At 40.4% G+C, this 20,232-nt stretch overlaps 1 protein-coding gene across 1 annotated transcript in view; it reads left to right on the top strand.

Annotated features, from left to right (window-relative positions):
* The window catches only part of LOC135881945 (contactin-6-like), a 142,343-nt gene that overhangs the window by 26,840 nt on the left and 95,271 nt on the right, over window positions 1-20,232 (top strand). Inside the window, exon 3 of the mRNA XM_065408715.1 lies at window positions 11,207-11,302. Coding sequence (XP_065264787.1) covers window positions 11,207-11,302 — 96 coding nt within the window. The remainder of the gene's footprint in view (window positions 1-11,206; window positions 11,303-20,232) is intronic.

The following is a 20,232-nucleotide window of genomic DNA, read 5'->3' as shown; positions in this document are numbered from 1 at the left end:
TAAAGTGAGAATACTAGATTTCATTGTGAGCCACATCCTGCTTGCTTTACTCAAGCTAGTAGACCTATTGATGTCAATGAAATTTCCCACATGCCCAAAATAAGGTGGCTTTGGTGCAACATGTTTAACTCTCTATTTTAGATTTTCTTTAAAATAGTTATACATAAAAGTTTTCAAATGTACAGCAATGATGACAAGAAACACATTGATATTATACATGAATTAGCAACCAGTTGTGGCATTTTAGAACCAATCTGCACTAGGGATTGCTCAAAGCTACAGTGTCCACATGGGAACTGGAAGCATTGTACCTCTGGGTGGCACAATGCCTTCTGGAGCACTCTGAGAAAGCATCCTGGTGCCCTGCACTCTTGTGAATGCGTATCTGGGCCAATCAGAATCTGACCCTAACTATTTTTGTAGCCATGCTGAAGTCAATGAACCTTCTTACATGAGGAAAGATGATGACTAAGAAATAGCAACAAAGGTAGGCATGAGTCTAAGGTCCCAGTTCTGCAAAGCTTTGATCATGTGAGTAGCCTCATTGTTTGCACTGGAGCTAACTCATGTGAATAAAAACCATTGAAGTGTGAATGATGGCTCCCATCTTCGACAATAGATCAGGGAACTCCAAAACTAAAATCATGAACTGCTACAGCTTAAGCTAAGGATCCAGGTTCTTTAGATGGATGCAGTAATAGAGACTCATATCCTCTGTGAATCAGGCACAAAGGGAGACCTGTAACATATACTATAACAGCAGTGAGTTATATGAGTAATTTGCACTACAGAAAAAAAATAGGTAACAAATAACCAGTCTCTAATCACAGATGGTAGAATTGCTTATTGCAAATTTTAACAATGAGCTTTTTCTGAAAACTGCTGAGTTCACAATTTTTGGTCACATTTCCCTGTGAGGAAAATTGCATTGTGATACATCATGTCATGATCTATCACATGCTCTAAAGCAAAGAAGAAACCGGAGCCCAACGTGGTGTATCACAAATCAGCACATCTCCACAGAAATGTGAGAAAGTCTATTGATTTTTCCTCAGCAGGATTTCTAACTTGTGAAGTGCTCTTACTTCTAATGACTTAGCATTCATTGTATTATTCAATAATGGCCTATAATTATATCAGTAATATTTGGGATTATATAATGACAAAACATTTATGGAAAAAAAATCAAAAGTTCAAGAAAGCATGAAATTGCATTAATTCAGATGAACTGTTAGTAATTATGCAAGGTGATAAATTTGACTTGCTTTAATTGTCTGTAACAATCATATATTAAAATGCTCTTATTTCCTTGTTTGCTCGTTAGTAGTACAGGGCTGTTCAATATTCATTCCTAAAATAGGTTAATAGAGTTTTATTTTCTCCTACTAAGCTATTGGCAATAAAGCAACATCATTTATCACCAGATCACCAAATCTCATGCACCAAATCAGTGTTGTTTTATCATCTTCATATAAATACACCAAGAGTATCGCTTGCATGGAATCCTTAACATACTGTTGCATCAGATCAACTTTGCTGCATGACCTGAGTCAGTTGCCCAAACAGTGGTGCAAGTGACAATGACTCTAACTAACGGACACCCAAAAAGAACATGGTGTCCTGGCTGGTGTAATGGAAAGTTCAGTGGACTACTGCACATACTGTGCAGTCTGAAAGTCAGGAAACATGCAAAAGGTGGAAATACATGCGGGTCCTTTCTGGTGCAGTGGTAAGATTGGTTTCTGAGCACTGCCTTTCTGAAACAGTGTTCTGCACTAGCAAGTTGGTTCAAGGATCCACAGAGAGGCCAGATCTACATTCTTCTCTAAATGCCAAATCCATTGTTTGTCCAGTATGCAAGAGGTAATTTTTTCTCAGTGAAAGAAATAATTGCAAAAGTCCTGTCCTCTATTGCTAGGCTTAAATGTGGGATCAACAGTGTTGGATAAAATAAAACACTTTCTGAACCTTGGCCCATTTTTAGAATTCATAACTAAACAATTTTGGGAACTTGTGAAATATTTGGATCAATGTTTTCTTTATGAGTTGGTCCTCTTATCTTGAAAAAAAGAATATGATGATTCCCTCTCCCTCTCCCCTCCCCCCCCCCCATAGTTCTACTTTCTTACTTCGTGTTTCTGGCGAGGATTGCAACAAAAAATCCTGGAATGCCTTGATAAACACTATCCTCATAATGTTCCCAGCTATAACTGGGAGCAGAAGTGATGGAAATGTCAAAAAACATTGTGAAACAACCACTTCCTGTGACATTTTTAACCCAAATTTACCAACTCAGGAGGCCTAGATATTTCTGATCGTTTTTTTCTTTTTTAATAAGCATCCCAACTGAACCCAAACTATGAACATTCTGAGGCTCAGCTGTCTCAACTTAAATCATGCAATTCCTATTGATAGTATAACATCGACAGACCCTGGTTGTCGTCAGGCAGGATCAAACCTGGACTCTCTGAAGCTTACCTCTTCTGCATGAGCTACAAGGCACATGAGTCAAGGTTAGGGTTATAGCAGACTCTAGATCAGTGGTTCTCAACCTGCGGCCCGTGGGCCACTTGTGGCCCAATCAACACACAGCTGTGGCCCATGTGACATCCTTGAGCCATACAGGTAGTATTGGATGCGATCCACATAACACATTGCAGGCCGCATATGCGACCCACAGTGGTAAACAGGTTGAGAACCACTGCTCTAGATGGTCTATGTGCTACTAGAGTGGGCCAGAGTCCCTCACCAACCAGGCATGGGTTACAATAGCACTATTTATCACTCACTTGGCCTGAGCATCATACACTGGATTTAATGTATTGCAAAGTGTGTGTCAGTACTTCACTGGCCTTGATGCCTGTTCTGCTCCTACTTCACAGAATACACAGTTTTATTATTTTCTGCACATTGCCCTCACCATGGTATCAGAACACCACATATCTGTAAGCAAGCATGGCAGATTCTGGTATATTTATCTCTATTCAAGGCACCTAAGAGCACTTTAAGAGCAGGGAATTAGTTATTAATAGTGTGTTGGCCATATATGTATCAGTTGCCAAGACCCACTGAAGAATATGCTCTGCCCCATATTTAAAGAAAAGAGAGAAATCAGCTGCATGATGTGGGCTAAAAATGGAGGTGGGAAATAGGGGTGTTTGTGGGATTCAGAGTAAGACTAGATGGAGGGGATTTTATCTAGAACAAACATTTGGATTCAGATCAGGGGATAGACAATCAACTAAGAGCCAGACCAGTTCATGTTTTACTTGAACTGGTTCACCCTTCCCTACCTACCAGCTTCTGTCTGAAAGGTGAGGATTCTGCCATCTCTGTCTCTGGCATTTTAAAATGCATGTAAAAGAACGGAATAACACTCCACCACCCTGAAGAATGATGTCTGATTAAGTTGCAGATTGGGAAGTGTCCCAACTACCCTTATGTAATTTACGTAGCTTTGACCTTACCATACATAGATAATATTAAATTATTTCCTACTCCTGATGGGATTTTGATACTCACTGTACAAAAATGCATCATCTCCCCACATCCAGTCTCACCCACTGCATTGTGACATGGATGCACTGTTGTGTGACTTAAAAGAAATTACCCCATCACTTTATTTTAAAAGAAGTTTACATTAAATAAATATCAAGCATCCTGTAGGTAAAAATAAAAATAGTTATAAAATCCTGGTCCAATTAGCATTCATGGAAGTGGTTGGCATTAAACACTTAAGAAAAAAGACTTTGGGAAATAGTCTCCTTTCAGTGATTGATCATCAGTCCTTTTAATGCAGTAGCATGAGCACATTGAGCAGGAAATGTTTGTGTATATTACATTAGTACATTTCTCCAGATATCATCATTCATCACCTTAACTAAACACTTCACTGATCACTATGGATTTGCTTATCTCCTGCTAACTGCAGTGCAGTACTTAGCAAAACTGCTCTGGTGTTCACTCTCCTCTAAAATACTATTCATTTTACCTTCTCCTTTTACTTGTAATTGAATATCCAAATTTAAGAATCACAGGCCATATCCTTAGCTGGTGTAAATCAGTATAATTCTGCTGACTTTGACAGAGCTATAACAATTTATACCCATTATACAAACTTCCTTCCCATATTTACACCCCATGCAAATCTGGAAACCCCACTACCTCAAATTTTTCAACCTATATCAGAAATGGTCCTGTCAGCTGCTAATTTGGTTTCCACTGGGTAACATATGTTTTTCCTGCTCTAAGCATATATCTCTCTTGCTGAGGTCTGCAAATGTTCCCTACTGAAGATGATGACTTGCTGCCACACACAGCTGAGTCCATATATTTCCACACTTCACTGTGAAGAATCACTTATTCACCTGAGTGTTTTCTTTGTCTACAGGACCTCATTATTACATTTGACTGATTAATTGTGCCATACCAATAGTAATCTGCCAGCACACACAGTTCTGAAAGGGGGATTATTTTTTTGACTTGCAGCTCATAGTACAATGCAGTTTGTGGCAACTCATTATTCACAAAGGGAGAGAAATGCAGGCAAAGAATGGAAGGCATTATAGAGAAATAGGTAATAACTTATTTATAGATTTCTGCAGAAACTCTATAGTTAGCAAAATATACCATCTGTTACATATCCACACTATTCCTAAATGCATATTAGCAATCTAAATACATGCCAAACACCTGATCTTTGCTATCTTATTTAATGCTGTTCTTGACAGGCAACATTATGTTTTATTAGGTTATGTCATGTTATGTTATAAAGTTATGCTAGGTAACACAATAACAAAGAAGGCAGTGTGGTTCTGCTGCTGTTACTGTAAATGTTCATGTTGAGTCAGATTTTCAAAGGAGTTCAACACCAAACAGCTTACATTTAGTCACTTATATCAGTAGGCAGACTTTCAAAACAGTTCAACTCTAGAGCTGATTGGAAAATTGGGTGGTTGAGGAGGGAGGTATCCTCAGAAAAAAGTGACAAAAACTAAAATACATTTGTTTTTACATGGAAAAACTAAAAAAACAAAAACTTTTGGCCAAAAATTGAACATATTCAGCCAAAATGTTGGATTAGGAAACACAGCTGTGCTGGCTCATGGGAGTTGTGGTTCAGGTGCCTCATGCCGCCGTTCTTTTCCATGGGCTGGGTTCCCTGGCTAGACTATACCTCCCAGTCTCCTGTTGTCACAGTGCATCATGGGAGTCCCTGGCTGCTATGCATCATAGGAGGTGTAGACTGGTTGAGGAAACTGGCCCATAGAGAAGAATGAGGCACCTGAGCTACAAATCCCATGAGGCATTTATCAATATTTCCCCCCTCATTTTCCAGGGATTCTAGGGGTTTTTATGAAAATTTAGTATTTTCTGCAGAGAGCAGGGGTGGGTTTTTTTTTTCAAAAAAGGGTCATTTAACCAATTTTCCATTAGAAAACAGTTTAAGCAGATTTTTTTTTTTTTGACTAATTCTATTAAGCACTCACTAAGTGTCCATTGGTTTTAACGGGAGGTGCTGAGCACCTCTAAATGATCTGGCCACTTCCTTTAGGTAACCAAATGGAAATTAAATTCTTTTGAAAACCTGTCCCCAACTGTGGTGAGTGCTGCACACTTTGGTAAATCTGACCTACAGTATACTGCCAGTAATGCCAGTGAAATAGGCAAGATTCCTGCACAGGGATTTTGGCACATCACTTGTAGATCAGGTACGGAAGATAATTTCTTACCACATCAAAATTAGTCCTACTAATTGGGAAACAAAGGAGTTTCTGGGACTTAAAAAAAACCCATCACTGTTGCACTATTGATATTTTAATCAGTGGTGGAGTCTGTGATTTTAAATGAAAAACAAGGGGAAATCAATTTCTTAAGGAAAGGTAGAGGGTGGATGCAAGACAGATTACTGTAGCCCCACCAGATGAAAGTTTCTCCTTACAGTCTCCTGCTTTCTAGCAAATGAATCAATTTCCAAAGTCACAGGCGCCGACTTTTCAAAGTGCCAGGGGGGAGGGGTGCTTGACCACTGGCCCCGCCCCACACCTTCTCCCAAGGCCCCACCCACGCCCTGCCTCTTCTCGTCCTGCTCGACCCACACCCCTCCTCTTCCTGCCCCTGCTCCACCCCGCCCCACCTTTTCCTGTCCAGTTCCACCCTCGCTCCTCTCCCCTCCCCCCCACCCAGAGGCTCCTGAACGCTGCGAAACAGCTGATTGCAGTGAGCGGGAGGCGCGAGGAGGGAGGGGGAGGTGCTGATCCGTGTGGCCCGCCAGTGGGTGGGAGGTGCTGGGGGGGGAAGCCGATAGGGGGGCTGCCAGTGGGTGCTCAGCACCAACCATTTTTTCCCCATGGGCCTTATGTCCAGATTGATGTGTAATATTACTGGCAGAGATCTAAGAACAGCAGTGCAAACTTGGTTAATTTTGCATCTTTGTGAAAACATTCTTCACAGTATTGCTCTCCCCCCCCCCCCCCCCCAAAGCTTCTTTTACCAGCAGAATCTTGTTCTTAGCAAAAATGTGAATCTACGATTTACAGTACTGGAAGGGGATTGGAAGCCATTGACTAAACTATGTACATTTTTCAGGGTGTTTTGTTTTATTTTATTCTGTTTTATGAAAAAAATAAAGCCTTGTCTTCTCTGTGCTACAGTAGCAAAAGGGAGGAAAGAATGTGCTCAGGAGAGGGATTTCTGCTGGTTTTTATTACTAATGCATAAACCTCAAAAGGTTTGGTTTATTTCATCCCTGAGGTAATCTGACAGTTTGAAACTTTGTAGTTGTAGCTGTGTTGGTTCCATAATATTAGCGAGACAAGGCAGGTGAGATAATATCTTTTATTGGACCAACTTCTGTTGGTGAGAGAGACAAACTCTCAAGACACACACAGCTCTTCTTCAGGCCTGGGAAAGGAACTCCCAGTGACCTGGGAGGTGGAACAGATTGTTTAACATAAGTAGTTAGCACATACGCTATTCAAGGTAGAGTGGCCCACTAACACTTCTGCAGCCATAGGACAAAAAGGGGGATTAGTGGGTTACAGATTGTTCTAATAAGCCATAAATCCAGTGTCTCTGTTCAGTCCATGTTTTTTACTGTCTAGCAGAGTTAAGCTCCCAGGCTTGTCTTTTGAAAATGTTGTGCAGGCTTGAAACTTTGTGAGGGTTTCTGATCCTTCTTTTATTGAAGACGACGAGAGGTTTTTTCCCCCACATTGTAATTGGGTCTCTTCTCCTAAACCCTAAACTCTGAAATTTGGAATATTCAGGCCTAAACGATCTCCAGATGTTATGGTGACATTTAAAGTCTGTGGCATTGTTCTTATGAGGTTCTATCCAACCCTCACAAAACCACTTCCTAGAGGTGTTTACACACATTCTAAACACTAGTTTTTCACAGCAGCCTTCACATGTCATCACCAATATCTTCATAGCAGTGTTGGGAAAGACCTTATGCGACTTGATTTTTTCCTATGTTCTAATAAGCACACAGTACTCTATGAGGCACTTATGCCTATATCAACCAAGTCACCACTAAGGCCTATGTGTTCTTTCATGCCATTGCCTGACTTTGGGTCCAGGTGTAAGTGGGTGCTATGCACCTACTAATCTCCCTTCCCAAGAAGATGGGTAGTGAATTGATAAGGTTCTGTAGCAAATTGTTGACACCTTGGAGAAAAGGGAACAGGCATAATCCAATGACTCTATTATTACTTCCTTCATTTATATTGTACTAACTTTTCAGAACAAGTATGTAGACATGTTTATAAAAGGTTTAAAAGACTGGGTGTTTAGATATTACACCAAATAAATAAAACTATAAGTATCTGTTAAGTTTGAGTGAGGCATACAGAATCATGCCATTCTTGGTTTCCTTTCTGTTTATGGTAGTGAATACAACATACTATATGCTCCTTTCCTTTTTGTCTTTCCCCCCCATAGAATACTTAGGCTAGGTCTACACTACGGGGGGGGGGGGGGCGGAGGGTCGACCTAAGATACGCAACTTCAGCTACGTGAATAGCGTAGCTGAAGTTGCGTATTTTAGGTCGACTTACCTGGCTATGAGGACGGCGGCGAGTCGACTGCTGCCGCACCGCCGTCGACTCCGCTTCCGCCTCTTGCCGCGGTGGATTTCCGGAGTCGACAGCAGAGCCATCGGGGATCGATTTTATTGCGTCTTCACTAGATGCGATAAGTCGATCCCCAATAGATTGATTGCTACCCGCCGATCCGGCGGGTAGTGAAGACATGCCGTTAGACTCCAACCCAGAAAACTAGCAGGCAGGAAATTAAAGGGACATCATATATCTTACAAATGTTTTTCCAATGCATTGACAGATACCTTCAATTGTCACCATAACAGAGTGTAGAAAGTGTCATGAGGTGTTGCAGCTCCCTAATTCAATTCATCCACCTCTGAATAGACAATATTTGCACAGGAGACCAATATACAAGAAGAGGGAGAGGAGGAAAAAAATAAAGTCAGTTGTGTAAGGTTCATCTAAAGGGGAGCGAATTCGGGTATTGATAAGCAAGAGCTGAGCCTGTCCAGGTAGTGACTCAGCTGATCAAATTGCTGTTGAACCACATGAAGAAAAAAGTATTCTTTGAGAAAGCAAGGTCTCAAACAGAACTTTCTAGATAAAAAACAGCACTTTGAATCTCCCCCCACCCAAATCAGCCAACAGTGAGTACAGATTTGAAAACACAAATACAATACGTTCCTTAGGGGAAACACTGGAAGAGCCCCAAGTTGCAAAGTTGTGTAATAAATGGTAAGCACAGATGTAGACTCCTCCATTTCTTCTGGTTGTCCACTAGGTATTACCTCATTTTTATCTGCACCAGCTTGGTCTCATCCTTAACCTCATAATTAGATGTTAGGCAAGACGCTTGACAGCAGGTGGGATTGAAGAGACTGACATATAGAACTAGAGGGTATTGCATATTGATGACATCATAGTTCATGAATTCTAGCTAGCTATATAATGATCCCCTACACACACTGGGAACTGTCCAATCCTGTGGAATCACCAGTGTGAGAGCCCAAAGGGAAGTTGAACAATTGGTCACTATTACCTTCTACATCTTCTCAAAAAGAAAAGAACAGAGCCATTCAAGTGTGACTCCACTTCCTCATTTTAAAGTCCACAAACGTGTCAAAGAACTCCACAGGGTTAGTGCTATCACAAGCAGCTGACAAATACAAAAGAAGCAGCACAGACATGTGATCTTCTTCGCCTGCTGACCACCACAATCAGCATCGTCTCCATGTTATAGCATTGCTTAAAGCCAAAGTGGCTATGGTAAAACCTGAGAACTCCATTAGATTCTCGACCAGTTCCACCAGAGCCTTCTTGATTATCCTTCTCAGCAAAAGAAAGGTAAAAAAAAAAAAAACGAAGATATCTTTAAGAGACTGTCATTGTCTGGGAAGGCTCTTATAATCATCTCTTTCAAAGAAAATTGTATGTCCCCCTACCAGAGACAGCTCATGGAAAAAATTTCCAACAATATCGCCAGCAACTTTCTGATGGCCTTCACTAGCCAAGAAGGACATGGATTCAATCTGCAGGTCATAACAGAAAACTTCCCTATCACCACCAGCATATCAGCAAGTGACATTGGCAAAAATTCAAAACAAAGGTGACTGCAGGAGCAGACAGCCTGGGCCAAATCTGAGCTAATTTAGCCACAAAATAATCTGATTATTTATCACAGTGAGAAACAGTTGACTGTCACTGGATACAAATGACCTGAATTAACCCTGACATTTAACAGCCCCATTAACAAAGTCCTCTGACACATCTATCTCCCTGTGCAGCTCTAAAAAAAATAAAATGAAAAAAAAAAAAAAAAAAGGTTTAGCTCATAGGGGAAAAAAGCAAACACAGTTATTATTTACCTGATTTCTTGTAGATTATAAATTTGATTTGCATGACACTATCTACAGGTCTAAATTTCCATGCCTAACTGGACCTAAAGGTACTTTTCAGAGTGTGAACATAAAACCCTTGTGGTAAGATAAATAAAGCAAACAATATGTGAAATTATATGGGATAGACAGCTCTAGGAAGGAGATGATATATCCTGTTATATTTTATTAAAACACAGTTTGAATGGGAAAAAAAATAGCATTTGATACAGCTCCTGCCATAAGGCACTCTGACATAAAAGTAATGAATCTCAGCATTTTAAATTAGAGCTTTTGGAACAAAAAGAAAACCATTGGCTTCGGTGGAGTTTTTTGGAAGATACATCTGCTATGTTATCTTTTGAATTAGAGTCACATTATTAACCGGGAACCACACTGAGAAACTTATTATCCGCACCTTTTTAATAAGCAATGAAACAGAAGGGTAGATTCTTTTCTTGATGTATATTTATAGCTTCAGTTAAAAGAAACTGACAATTAGCCATAGAAATTACATTTAGGGGTAGGTTATACTACCATAATGAATCTCCTAGTGTCCATTTATTTGTCTCCTGTAAAGCTCTTCATTTGCTCTTATAGGTCCAAATGCAAAGCCCATTGAGATTAACAGAGAGATTACCCCTGACTTCAGTGGGGTTTGGATCAGGACTATACTGATCAGATTCCTTTAAAAAAGGTCTGCCTGCATAGGCATTTCAGTACAGATTCTCCTATACGTACTAAAGTAAATGCTAAAGTTACTGTCCACCTAATAATTAAATGAAAAAACATTATTAGAAAAAATAGGCTTTTTCTCTACTGATATGAAAGACTTGTAAATTTGAAATATACAAAAAAAAAAAGGCCAAGACAAGCTTATTTTTTGTGTTCAGTATCCAAAAGTGGTGCTATAGAGTCATCAAATAATGCTGAATGAGCTTGCAAAGGGGAATATAACGTATTACAAAATGATGGGAGTTGGGAAGTAACTTCCCTATGAACAGGTTATTCTATAATCACGCACCTCAAGGATTTTAGCACCTCCACCTGAAGCACCTGGTACTGGACAATCTCAGAAACAGGGTACTAGATTAGGGAGACCACTGGTCTGACATGGTATATGAGCATGTATGCAGATAGAAGTTTTATTATAATATTGCAATAAAAGGCCTGGCTCGTTTAATTTCAATTAGATTTTTTGTCAGAGTAAGGATTGCAAAGTTGGACCCATAATTTGCATCTAAATAAATCTGACAGTTAATATTTGTTTTTTGTTTTCTTTTGTTCAAGATCTTGGAAATTTTGAAACCAAAACAAGAAGCACCGTCTCAGTCAGAGAAGGACAAGGAGTGGTTTTGCTTTGTGGTCCTCCACCACACTATGGAGGTATTATATGATGTTCTGAATTGTGCAGTTGATGTTGATTTATACAGATACTGTCATGTCCAGCAAAAGGTAGCCAGCAGCTCACAAGGTGATGGACAGTAGAATACTGTGAGATGGACTGAACAAATTGGTCATTTTTGTTTCAGAGCATTGCATTCCTAAAAAGAGAATGAAATGGCAAGTATATTTACTACTTTACTATAAAATCATCAGATATGAGTAAGTATTCTTCAGATTCAAACCACTAAAGCTGTGTTCTTAAATGGGTTTCTTACAATGTGTGGATTTTCAGCTTTAAGACCCCTAAATTGGATTACTTGTGGCAATATAGTTAAGCAAGTGCATAAGTGTTTGCAGGATTGTGGCCTAAATTTATACTTGGGTGAGTACTAGAACTGTGTAAACCTTCCTGTATTAACTAAGACCCACTGAAAATCTTCACTCCGATATCAAACTGTACTCAAACCTTTTAGAGTTTCAGAAAAATGTGGACAACTTTTACCCCTATTATTTTTCATTTTCATGTTCTTCTACATTTCGAATTTCAGCCTGAATTACAAGTTCCAAAAACATCTGGAAAAGTGTTATCAATACAATGCAGTGTGTTAATCAAAAGAGTGATAAAAATTGTTTTAACAGAGAGTAAGGTCTTCCAATAACAGTGGAGCAGAAATGTACACAGTATACTTCAGAATAATCTGTGGTAGCATCTTAAGAAAGGGATTTGTCTAAAATGTACAAAGTATATTATAAAGATTTCATTGTATTTCCAGATCCACCAGGAGCAAAAATTAATGGAAGCCCTGTTTTATGAGATTGTCAGTCCAATTTCAAAGATCAAAGAAATTCAGATAGATGATAGTTCTTTTTTATACAGTCATAAAAGAGCCCACATTTTTCTTTATTATTATTCATATTGCAACCCCATGCAGAATCAAAGCTCCATTGTACTAGCCACTGTATACACATGACGTAAATATGATCCCTGTGCTAAAGAACCAAGTACATGCAGATTGGTTATTCATTACCTGGTAATGACTGTTTGGGTTAGAGCAAATATCCCTCATTAGTATTCAACACCTCTTCATCAATAGAAAGAAAGTGGGAACTCTAAAAATAGGGATCAAATTAACGGATATACTACTCCATATCACTAATTTTGACCACATGCACTATGACAGCTTGAGAGCCGTGTGAAACATTTGTTGAGAAACTAAACACACTTTCTGAGACTGAAGAGCTTCTGTGCAAAACGCTTCGTCAGTGAGTATTTAGTTGAAGTTAGGCATGGCAGTGTTTTCAGTTAAGTGTTTAGCGTTTCAAGCCGGGTTGTTTGGGTATCAACACACGAATGAAGTCACATGACATTTCTTCAAGCTTGATTGGCTGAGCTCTATTCTGTGTGCTTGAAAGGATCAACAGAAGCTATTTTCTCTTGTTTCCTCAAGCTTGTGTGAGAGGAAGCAAGAAGATATGCTGGAGTAGGAGCAGATATGAGGTTTACTAAAGCCACTAGCTTGGGATCCTTGGTCACCAGTGATACTCTCCAAAAAGACAACCGTAGCTGGGGGACGGGGGAAATCGGGAGAAGGGTCTATTGGATGGCCTACTAAGGCGCAAGAAAATAGGGTATTGTTGCACTGATATTTTGGTTTAAGTACGCGGGAGTGATGTACGGCACACTCCTATATAGTTTCCATTCAGTAATGCTAGAGTTTGTATTTCTCCTCTCCCCATCTCACCTTGTAATGCTAGAATTATTTCAGAGGGTAAAAGAGATGGGGAAACTAGGAAAGTTGAAAATATTTTGTATCCCTCTATGAAGTGAATCCACAGGCAACACTACCTCACTTCATCCCATGTCAATTCCTCCATTTTCTATGTGTAGTAACTGAATAGTAGCCTGCAGTAAGAACTCCATTATATATTAAAATCACTTTGGGTGGTATAAGAGGGCCTCCATTTGTCCTTGTAGTCCCCATTATTTTGGTTTCATCATTTATACTGTGACAAAGTTCCTCCTCTATCTTGGTGGGTCCTGCACTTATTGGCGGATTTTCTTGCCTCAGAGATTCACCATGTGGGTTGGGGAACAGCCCAGAGGCCTTCCCCTCTGGAAGAACCCACAGTCCAGGTCAATTGGGAGGTTTGGGGGGAACCCGGGCCTGCCCTCTACTCCGGGTTCCAGCCCAGGGCCCTGTGGACTGCTGTCTATAGTGCCTCCTGTAACAGCTGCATGACAGCTACAACTCCCTGGGCTATTTCCCCATGGCCTCCTCCAAACACCTTCCTTATTCTCACCACAGGACCTTCCTCCTGGTGTCTGATAACGCTTGTGCTCCTCAGTCCTCCAGCAGCACACCCTCTCACTCTCAGCTCCTTGCGCCTCTTGCTCCCAGCTTCTCACACTCGCACCACAAACTGAAGTGAGCTCCTTTTTAAAACCCAGGTGCCCTGATTAGCCTGCCTTGATTGATTCTAGCAGCTTCTTCTTAATTGGCTCCAGGTGTCCTAATTAGCCTGCCTGCCTTAACTGGTTCTAGCAGGTTCCTGATTACTCTAGTGCAGCCCCTGCTCTGGTCACTCAGGGAACAGAAAACTACTCATCCAGTGACCAGTATATTTGCCCTCTACCAGACTCCTGTACCCCACTGGTCTGGGTCTGTCACAATACATACAATCTGACATGGAAACTCACTTTATTCTCTGAAACATCTCTGATTCTCTACTGAGGCAAAACCCAGCTTACCTGTGTGTGTGTGTGATGCTGTGACTGTTTGTGTACAGTACATAACACACAGTAAAACTTTGACTAAACATCATAAAGAATGGGGGAGGAGTCTTCTGGGGAATTGCTTGAGAACATAAGAACATAAGAATGGCCATATTGGGTCAGACCAAAGGTCCATCCAGCCCAGTATCCTGTCTACCAACAGTGACCAATACCAGGTGTCCCAGAGGGAATGAACCTAACAGGTAATGATCAAGTGATCCCTCTCCTGCCATCCATCTCCACCCTCTGACAAACAGTGGCTAGGGACACCATTCCTTACCCATCCTGGCTAAAAACCATTAATGGATTTAACCTCCATGAATTTATCTAGTTCTCTTTTAAACCTTGTTATAGTCCTAGCCTTCACAACCTCCTCAGGAAAGGAGTTCCATAGGTTGACTGTGCATTGTGTGAAGAAGAACTTCCTTTTATTTGTTTTAAACCTGCTGCCCATTAATTTCATTTGGTGGCCCCTAGTTCTTATATTATGGGAACAAGTAAATAACTTTTCCTTATTCACTTTCTCGACACCACTCATGATTTTATATAGCTCTATCATATCCTCCCTTAGTCTCGTTTTTTCCAAGTTGAAAAGTCCTAGCCTCTTTAATCTCTCCTCATATGCACCTGTTCCAAACCCCTAATCATTTTAGTTGCCCTTCTCTGAATCTTTTCTAATGCCAGTATATCTTTTTTTAGATGCGGAGACCACATCTGTACGCAGTATTCAAGATGTGGGCATACCATGGATTTATATAAGGGCAATAAGATATTCTCCGTCTTATTCTCTATCTCCTTTTTAATGATTCCTAACATCCTGTCTGTTTTTTTGACTGCCGCTGCACACTGCGTGAACGTCTTCAGAGAACTATCCACGATGATTCCAAGATCTCTTTCCTGATTAGTTGTAGCTAAATTAGCCCCCATCATATTGTATGTATAGTTGGGGTTATTTTATCCAATGTGCATTATTTTACATTTATCCACATTAAATTTCATTTGCCATTTTATTGCTCTATCACTTAGTTCTGTGAGATCTTTTTGAAGTTCTTCATAGTCTGCTTTGGTCTTAACTATCTTGAGCAGTTTAGTATCATCTACAAACTTTGCCACCTCACTGTTTACCCGTCTCCAGATCATTTATGTATAAGTTGAATAGGATTGGTCCTGTGACTGACCCTTGGGGAACACCACTAGTTACCCCGCTCCATTCTGAAAATTTACCATTTATTCCTACCCTTTGTTCCCTGTCTTTTAACCAGTTCTCAATCCATGAAAGGCTCTTCCCTCTTATCCCATGACAACTCAAGTTATGTAAGAGCCTTTGGTGAGGGACCTTGTCAAAGGCTTTCTGGAAATCTAAGTACACTATGTCCACTGGATCCCCCTTGTCCACATGTTTGTTGAACCCTTCAAAGAACTCTAATAGATTAGTAAGACATGATTTCCCTTTACAGAAACCATGTTGACTTTTGCCCAACAATTTATGTTCTATGTGTCTGACAATTTTATTCTTTACTATTGTTTCAACTAATTTGCTCAGTACTGACATTAGATTTACCGGTCTGTAACTGCTGGGATCACCTCTAGAGCCCTTTTTAAATATTGGCATTGCATTAGCTATCTTCCAGTCATTGGGTACAGAAGCCAATTTAAAGGACAGGTTACAAACCATAGTTAATAGTTCCGCAATTTCACATTTGAGTTATTTCAGAACTCTTGGGTGAATGCCATCTGGTCCCGGTGACTTGTTACTGTTAAGTTTATCAATGAATTCCAAAACTTCCTCTAGTGACACTTCAATCTGTGACAATTCCTCAGATTTGTCACCTACAAAGGATGGCTCAGGTTTGGGAATCTCCATAACATCCTCAGCCGTGAAGACTGAGGCAAAGAATTCATTTAGTTTCTCCACAATGAGGTTTCTTGATGCTTCTGCTGCCCCTACTACTGCTTCTTGTGAGCCATAGGTGCTCCTGAGCTGCTGGTGTTTGTAATGGTGGCCTCTCTTGGTTGGTGAACTATGGGGTTCAGCAAAGTTCCTTTGCAGGAACTTGTGGTGCATCCACATTGATCTAGTTTTTGCTTGTAGCGCAGGGTCACATGTAATTTTTTCACATTTTCTGTACATGTAGCACAACATTTCAAGCCCCTTTCTTCATCTAAATTATTCCAAAACCTTGGATACTATGCTCACCTGCCCATCCCATTGGCTTCCTGTACAGTCTTTTCTCTACTGCCCTCCATCATCAGTATCACACCTATATGTATTTTAGTATGAATACATTTATATGTGTATGCCTTCATGCTTATACAGTAACTCCTCACTTAAAGTCATCCTGGTTAACATTGTTTTGTTGTTATGTTGCTGATCAATTAGGGAATATGCTCATTTAAAATTGTGCAATGCTCCCTTCTAACGTCGTTTGGGAGCCACCTGCTTTGTCCACTGCTTGCAGGAAGAGCAGCCCGTTGCAGCTAGCTGATGGGGGCTTATAACCAGGGTGGACCGGCAGCCCCCTATCAGATCCCCCTATCAGCTCCCCGCTCCCCTAAGTTCCCTGTGCTGCAGCTGCCCAGCAGGCTGTCAATCGGCAGTTCAGCTGTCCCTCCCCCCACTGCCATGTGCTGCTCCTGCCCTCTGCTTTGGAGCTGCTCCCAGAGACTCCTGCTTGCTGGGCAGGGGAGGAAGAGGGGAGCTAATGTCAGGGTGTCCCCCTCCCCCCATTCCTGCACCCCGCTTACCCCTTCTCCATATAGAGCAGGGAGGGGACACGGACTGAGAGAGACAGAGAGAGCTTGGGGCAGCAGCTGCTGTCTCAACTTCCTGATCCACTTAAAAAGACAATGCACTTAAGAGTGGGTCAGCTTACTTAAAGGGGAAGTGTGCATCTCTCTCTCTCCCACACGCAAGGTGTGTGTCTGTCTCTATCTGCTATGCTGTATCCCCTCCCTCCTGTCTCTGTCTGCTATGCTGTCTCCCCTCCCTCCTGTTCGTGCTGCCTTGATGAGAGGCTACATTAACAACAATGAGTTAACCCTTGAGGGCTCAGCCAAGTGCTAGTTCATCATTTAGCAGCAAGGCATTCCCAGGGAAATATCCCTCCCTCTTCCATCCTCTAACTTCACCACCTCAACCAAGCTTCACAATCATCATAGTTGTGAACACTATTAAATTGTTTGTTTAAAGCGTATACTGTGTGTATATCTATATAATATATAGTTTTTTGTCTGGTGAATTTTTTTCCCCCGGAACCTATCCCCCGCCTCTATTTACATTAATTCTTATGGGGAAATTGGATTCGCTTAACATCGTTTCGCTTAAAGTCGCATTTTTCAGGAACATAACTACAACGTTAAGCGAGGAGTTACCGTATAGATTATTTTTTTTCTCATGGTATTTATGTTCCTAACAGAAATAAGTGATATGACTCTCAAGAGAACTATTCTTTTGAGATTTTGCAACTCAACCTTGCAAATCAGAAGGAGGCTTGAATAGTTTGCATAAGCAAACAAAAATTCTGGGTGTTATAACCCAGATCAGACCTTCAAACCTTTTGAGAACTACCCATGAGCAATCAAATGCTCATAACCCCATAGTCTTCTAATGTGCCCCAAACAGCTTCCTGTATTACCTCTTAAAGATCATAGAAAATTTCATTTAAAAACAATAACATGAAGAATTAAAAATAGCACAATGGCCAAATCAGTTTTTCAAACTGAAAGCAGCAACTACTCTTCGGTCATTCATTTTTTCTGTCTTCCAGGGGAGGTGGCCACACATACTTGGGAGCTTAAAATACTTTACTGTGTGCTAGCACTGACGTCTCTCTCTCTCTCTCTCTCTCTCAGCAATATTTTCGCAATTCTTATTAAAGAAACAGAGTTATAAGACAAATTCTCAAGAGGAGAAGATAAATAGCGATCTGTAAAGGGAAAGCAGTGTATCAAAGGGGGAAAGAAGTCCATCAATCAGCTTAAGCCCAGAAAATCTTATAGAGAGATGAAATGTCAGTTCATGTAATGTTTACAGCACTATGAAAGAGGTATATAATCAGGGAGATTAAATGAAACCCAGTCCTTAAAGGCAGAGAAAGCTCCAAAGGGAGTCCCTGAGATCCATCAATGGGACAGATAGGACAATTAACCATCCTCAGACTAGCAGGCTCCTTTAGACTCAAAGTAAAAACATTATACTGACAAAGCCAGGGAGGATGTTCATAATGGAAACAAATAGTTAAAGGTGAGTTGATCCCAGATTAATTGAACTGACAGAAGGATAGTCATGAACAAACCCCTTCCATAGTGTTTTATTGGTTGGAAATGTGAGCTGCTGACGAAAGGGCATAAAAACAAAAAACGTTATTTGGCATAACACGCCTCCAGAGAATGGAAATTGAGTTCCTCTCCTGTGAGCCATTGACACTGTATCTGTTCCAAAATTATATGCTATGGAGATGAGGAATAAGGTGTGAGGTACAGTATAAATTGTATTCTATTCTAGGGCGCTAAGACAGTGAAACATTTCTATTACTGTGGAAAAAGTATTTTGATTGAAGCTCTCTCCCCTGACATTGAACACTTAAAACAGAAAGGCCTAGTGGCTGTATGCATGGTTCCCACTGAATTCAATGGAAGTTCTGTGTGAGTAAGGCAGGCAGGATTTGGCTCTTAAAAAGAGTTTGGAAGGAAACTAGTTAGCTATCAAATAGTTTGCTGTTTACTTTCTTGGACAGTACACCGTGCAAGAGAAAAGTTGCAAATGTGTTGAATTTCCTTGTTTTATACAAAAAGGGTAACCTGGATTAGAAAGAGGAGGAGGATCATTACAAAATGGACATTTTTGTAACGTTCATTAGAGAGAAAGGAAGAGAGAGAGGTCAAATTAAATTGATCTTTGTTTCTTTAAACAGAACTTTAGTTTCTACAGGCTGTACTCTCTGCATTTACTACTGAAGACAACATGTTCTGTCCATTTGTGGCAATCTAAGATTAGCCTCAGAACTAATGATGAGATTATTATTATATATTTGTATTACAGTAGTACCTAGAAGCCCTAGTCATGCACCAGGACTCCATTGTGCTATGCGCTGTACAAACACAGAACAAGGGTCCCTGCCCCAAGATTGCCTAAATTTGCCACTGATGCTCCTTTTTAGGCCTCACATTGTTCCCACAAATATTACAGTGAATAACATCCGGGCTTTACACAAAATCTCTGTTAATTTGCCACAACCCTCATTCCTGATATGGTTAGTTCACTCAAACACATTCATCATTAGATTTCAGCTAACAATTTTGTTTAATATTGTGAAATGAACAAATGAATCATGTAGCTGTGAAGGACCCTTGTAATAAAAATCACCACCACTTAACATAGACTGTTTGAATAGTATTATGGTATCAAGAGGCTTTGAAATCAAACTGTAATCTTATTCCTCACATTATTCGTAGATGATCAAGATAAGGAATACTTATGTTCTCTACTCCATACTGTCGAACTCTAAGATGCATACTGTAGAGTGTGCAAGCTCCACGCATGACATTCCATTGATGCCAATGGGATTTCCACATGCAAAGCATAAAATAAGGACCCACCATATTATTTATTATATTATTATTACTGGCAGCCGAATGTAATATGCATCTCTAGTGTTCTACATATTACAGAGAAAAGACTGCCTTGAGGAATTCACAGTTTTGTTCAATGTGAGACAACGTACAAAATAATATGGGAACTTTCAAGCCCAAGACAGTGTAGAAGAACTGAAACTAAATATACACATAGGAAATGCTGATAGTGAATACTAAAGAAGATCTTTCTATACTATTTTAAGTACAGATAATCCTGAGAGCAGAAATTCTTTCCCATCTCCCCCACCCCACTGCTAGAAGATTGGAATTCAAAAGCAAGAGGAGGGGAATGCAGGATAAGGTTCCAGCCGGGATCTTAGGTCCTCATGTTCATTGGACCCAAAAATAAAAACATGAAATAATGGAGGGGGAAAAAAATAATCAGACTCCTAGGGATGGATCCAGCCCCTGAGAGAAGAGACTATTTCTCCCACCTCTGACAGCAGTAGTGAAGTGGGGGTTGGGGAACAAAAGCTCCGCTTGGGCCTCACATCCCACCCCACTGCTAGAGCTGTGAAGGTTT

Source organism: Emys orbicularis, chromosome 7 (genome assembly GCF_028017835.1).
Source record: "Emys orbicularis isolate rEmyOrb1 chromosome 7, rEmyOrb1.hap1, whole genome shotgun sequence".
Taxonomy (NCBI): domain Eukaryota; kingdom Metazoa; phylum Chordata; order Testudines; family Emydidae; genus Emys; species Emys orbicularis.
Note: the sequence above shows the minus strand (reverse complement) of the source record. Positions and strands in the feature narration are given on the sequence as shown.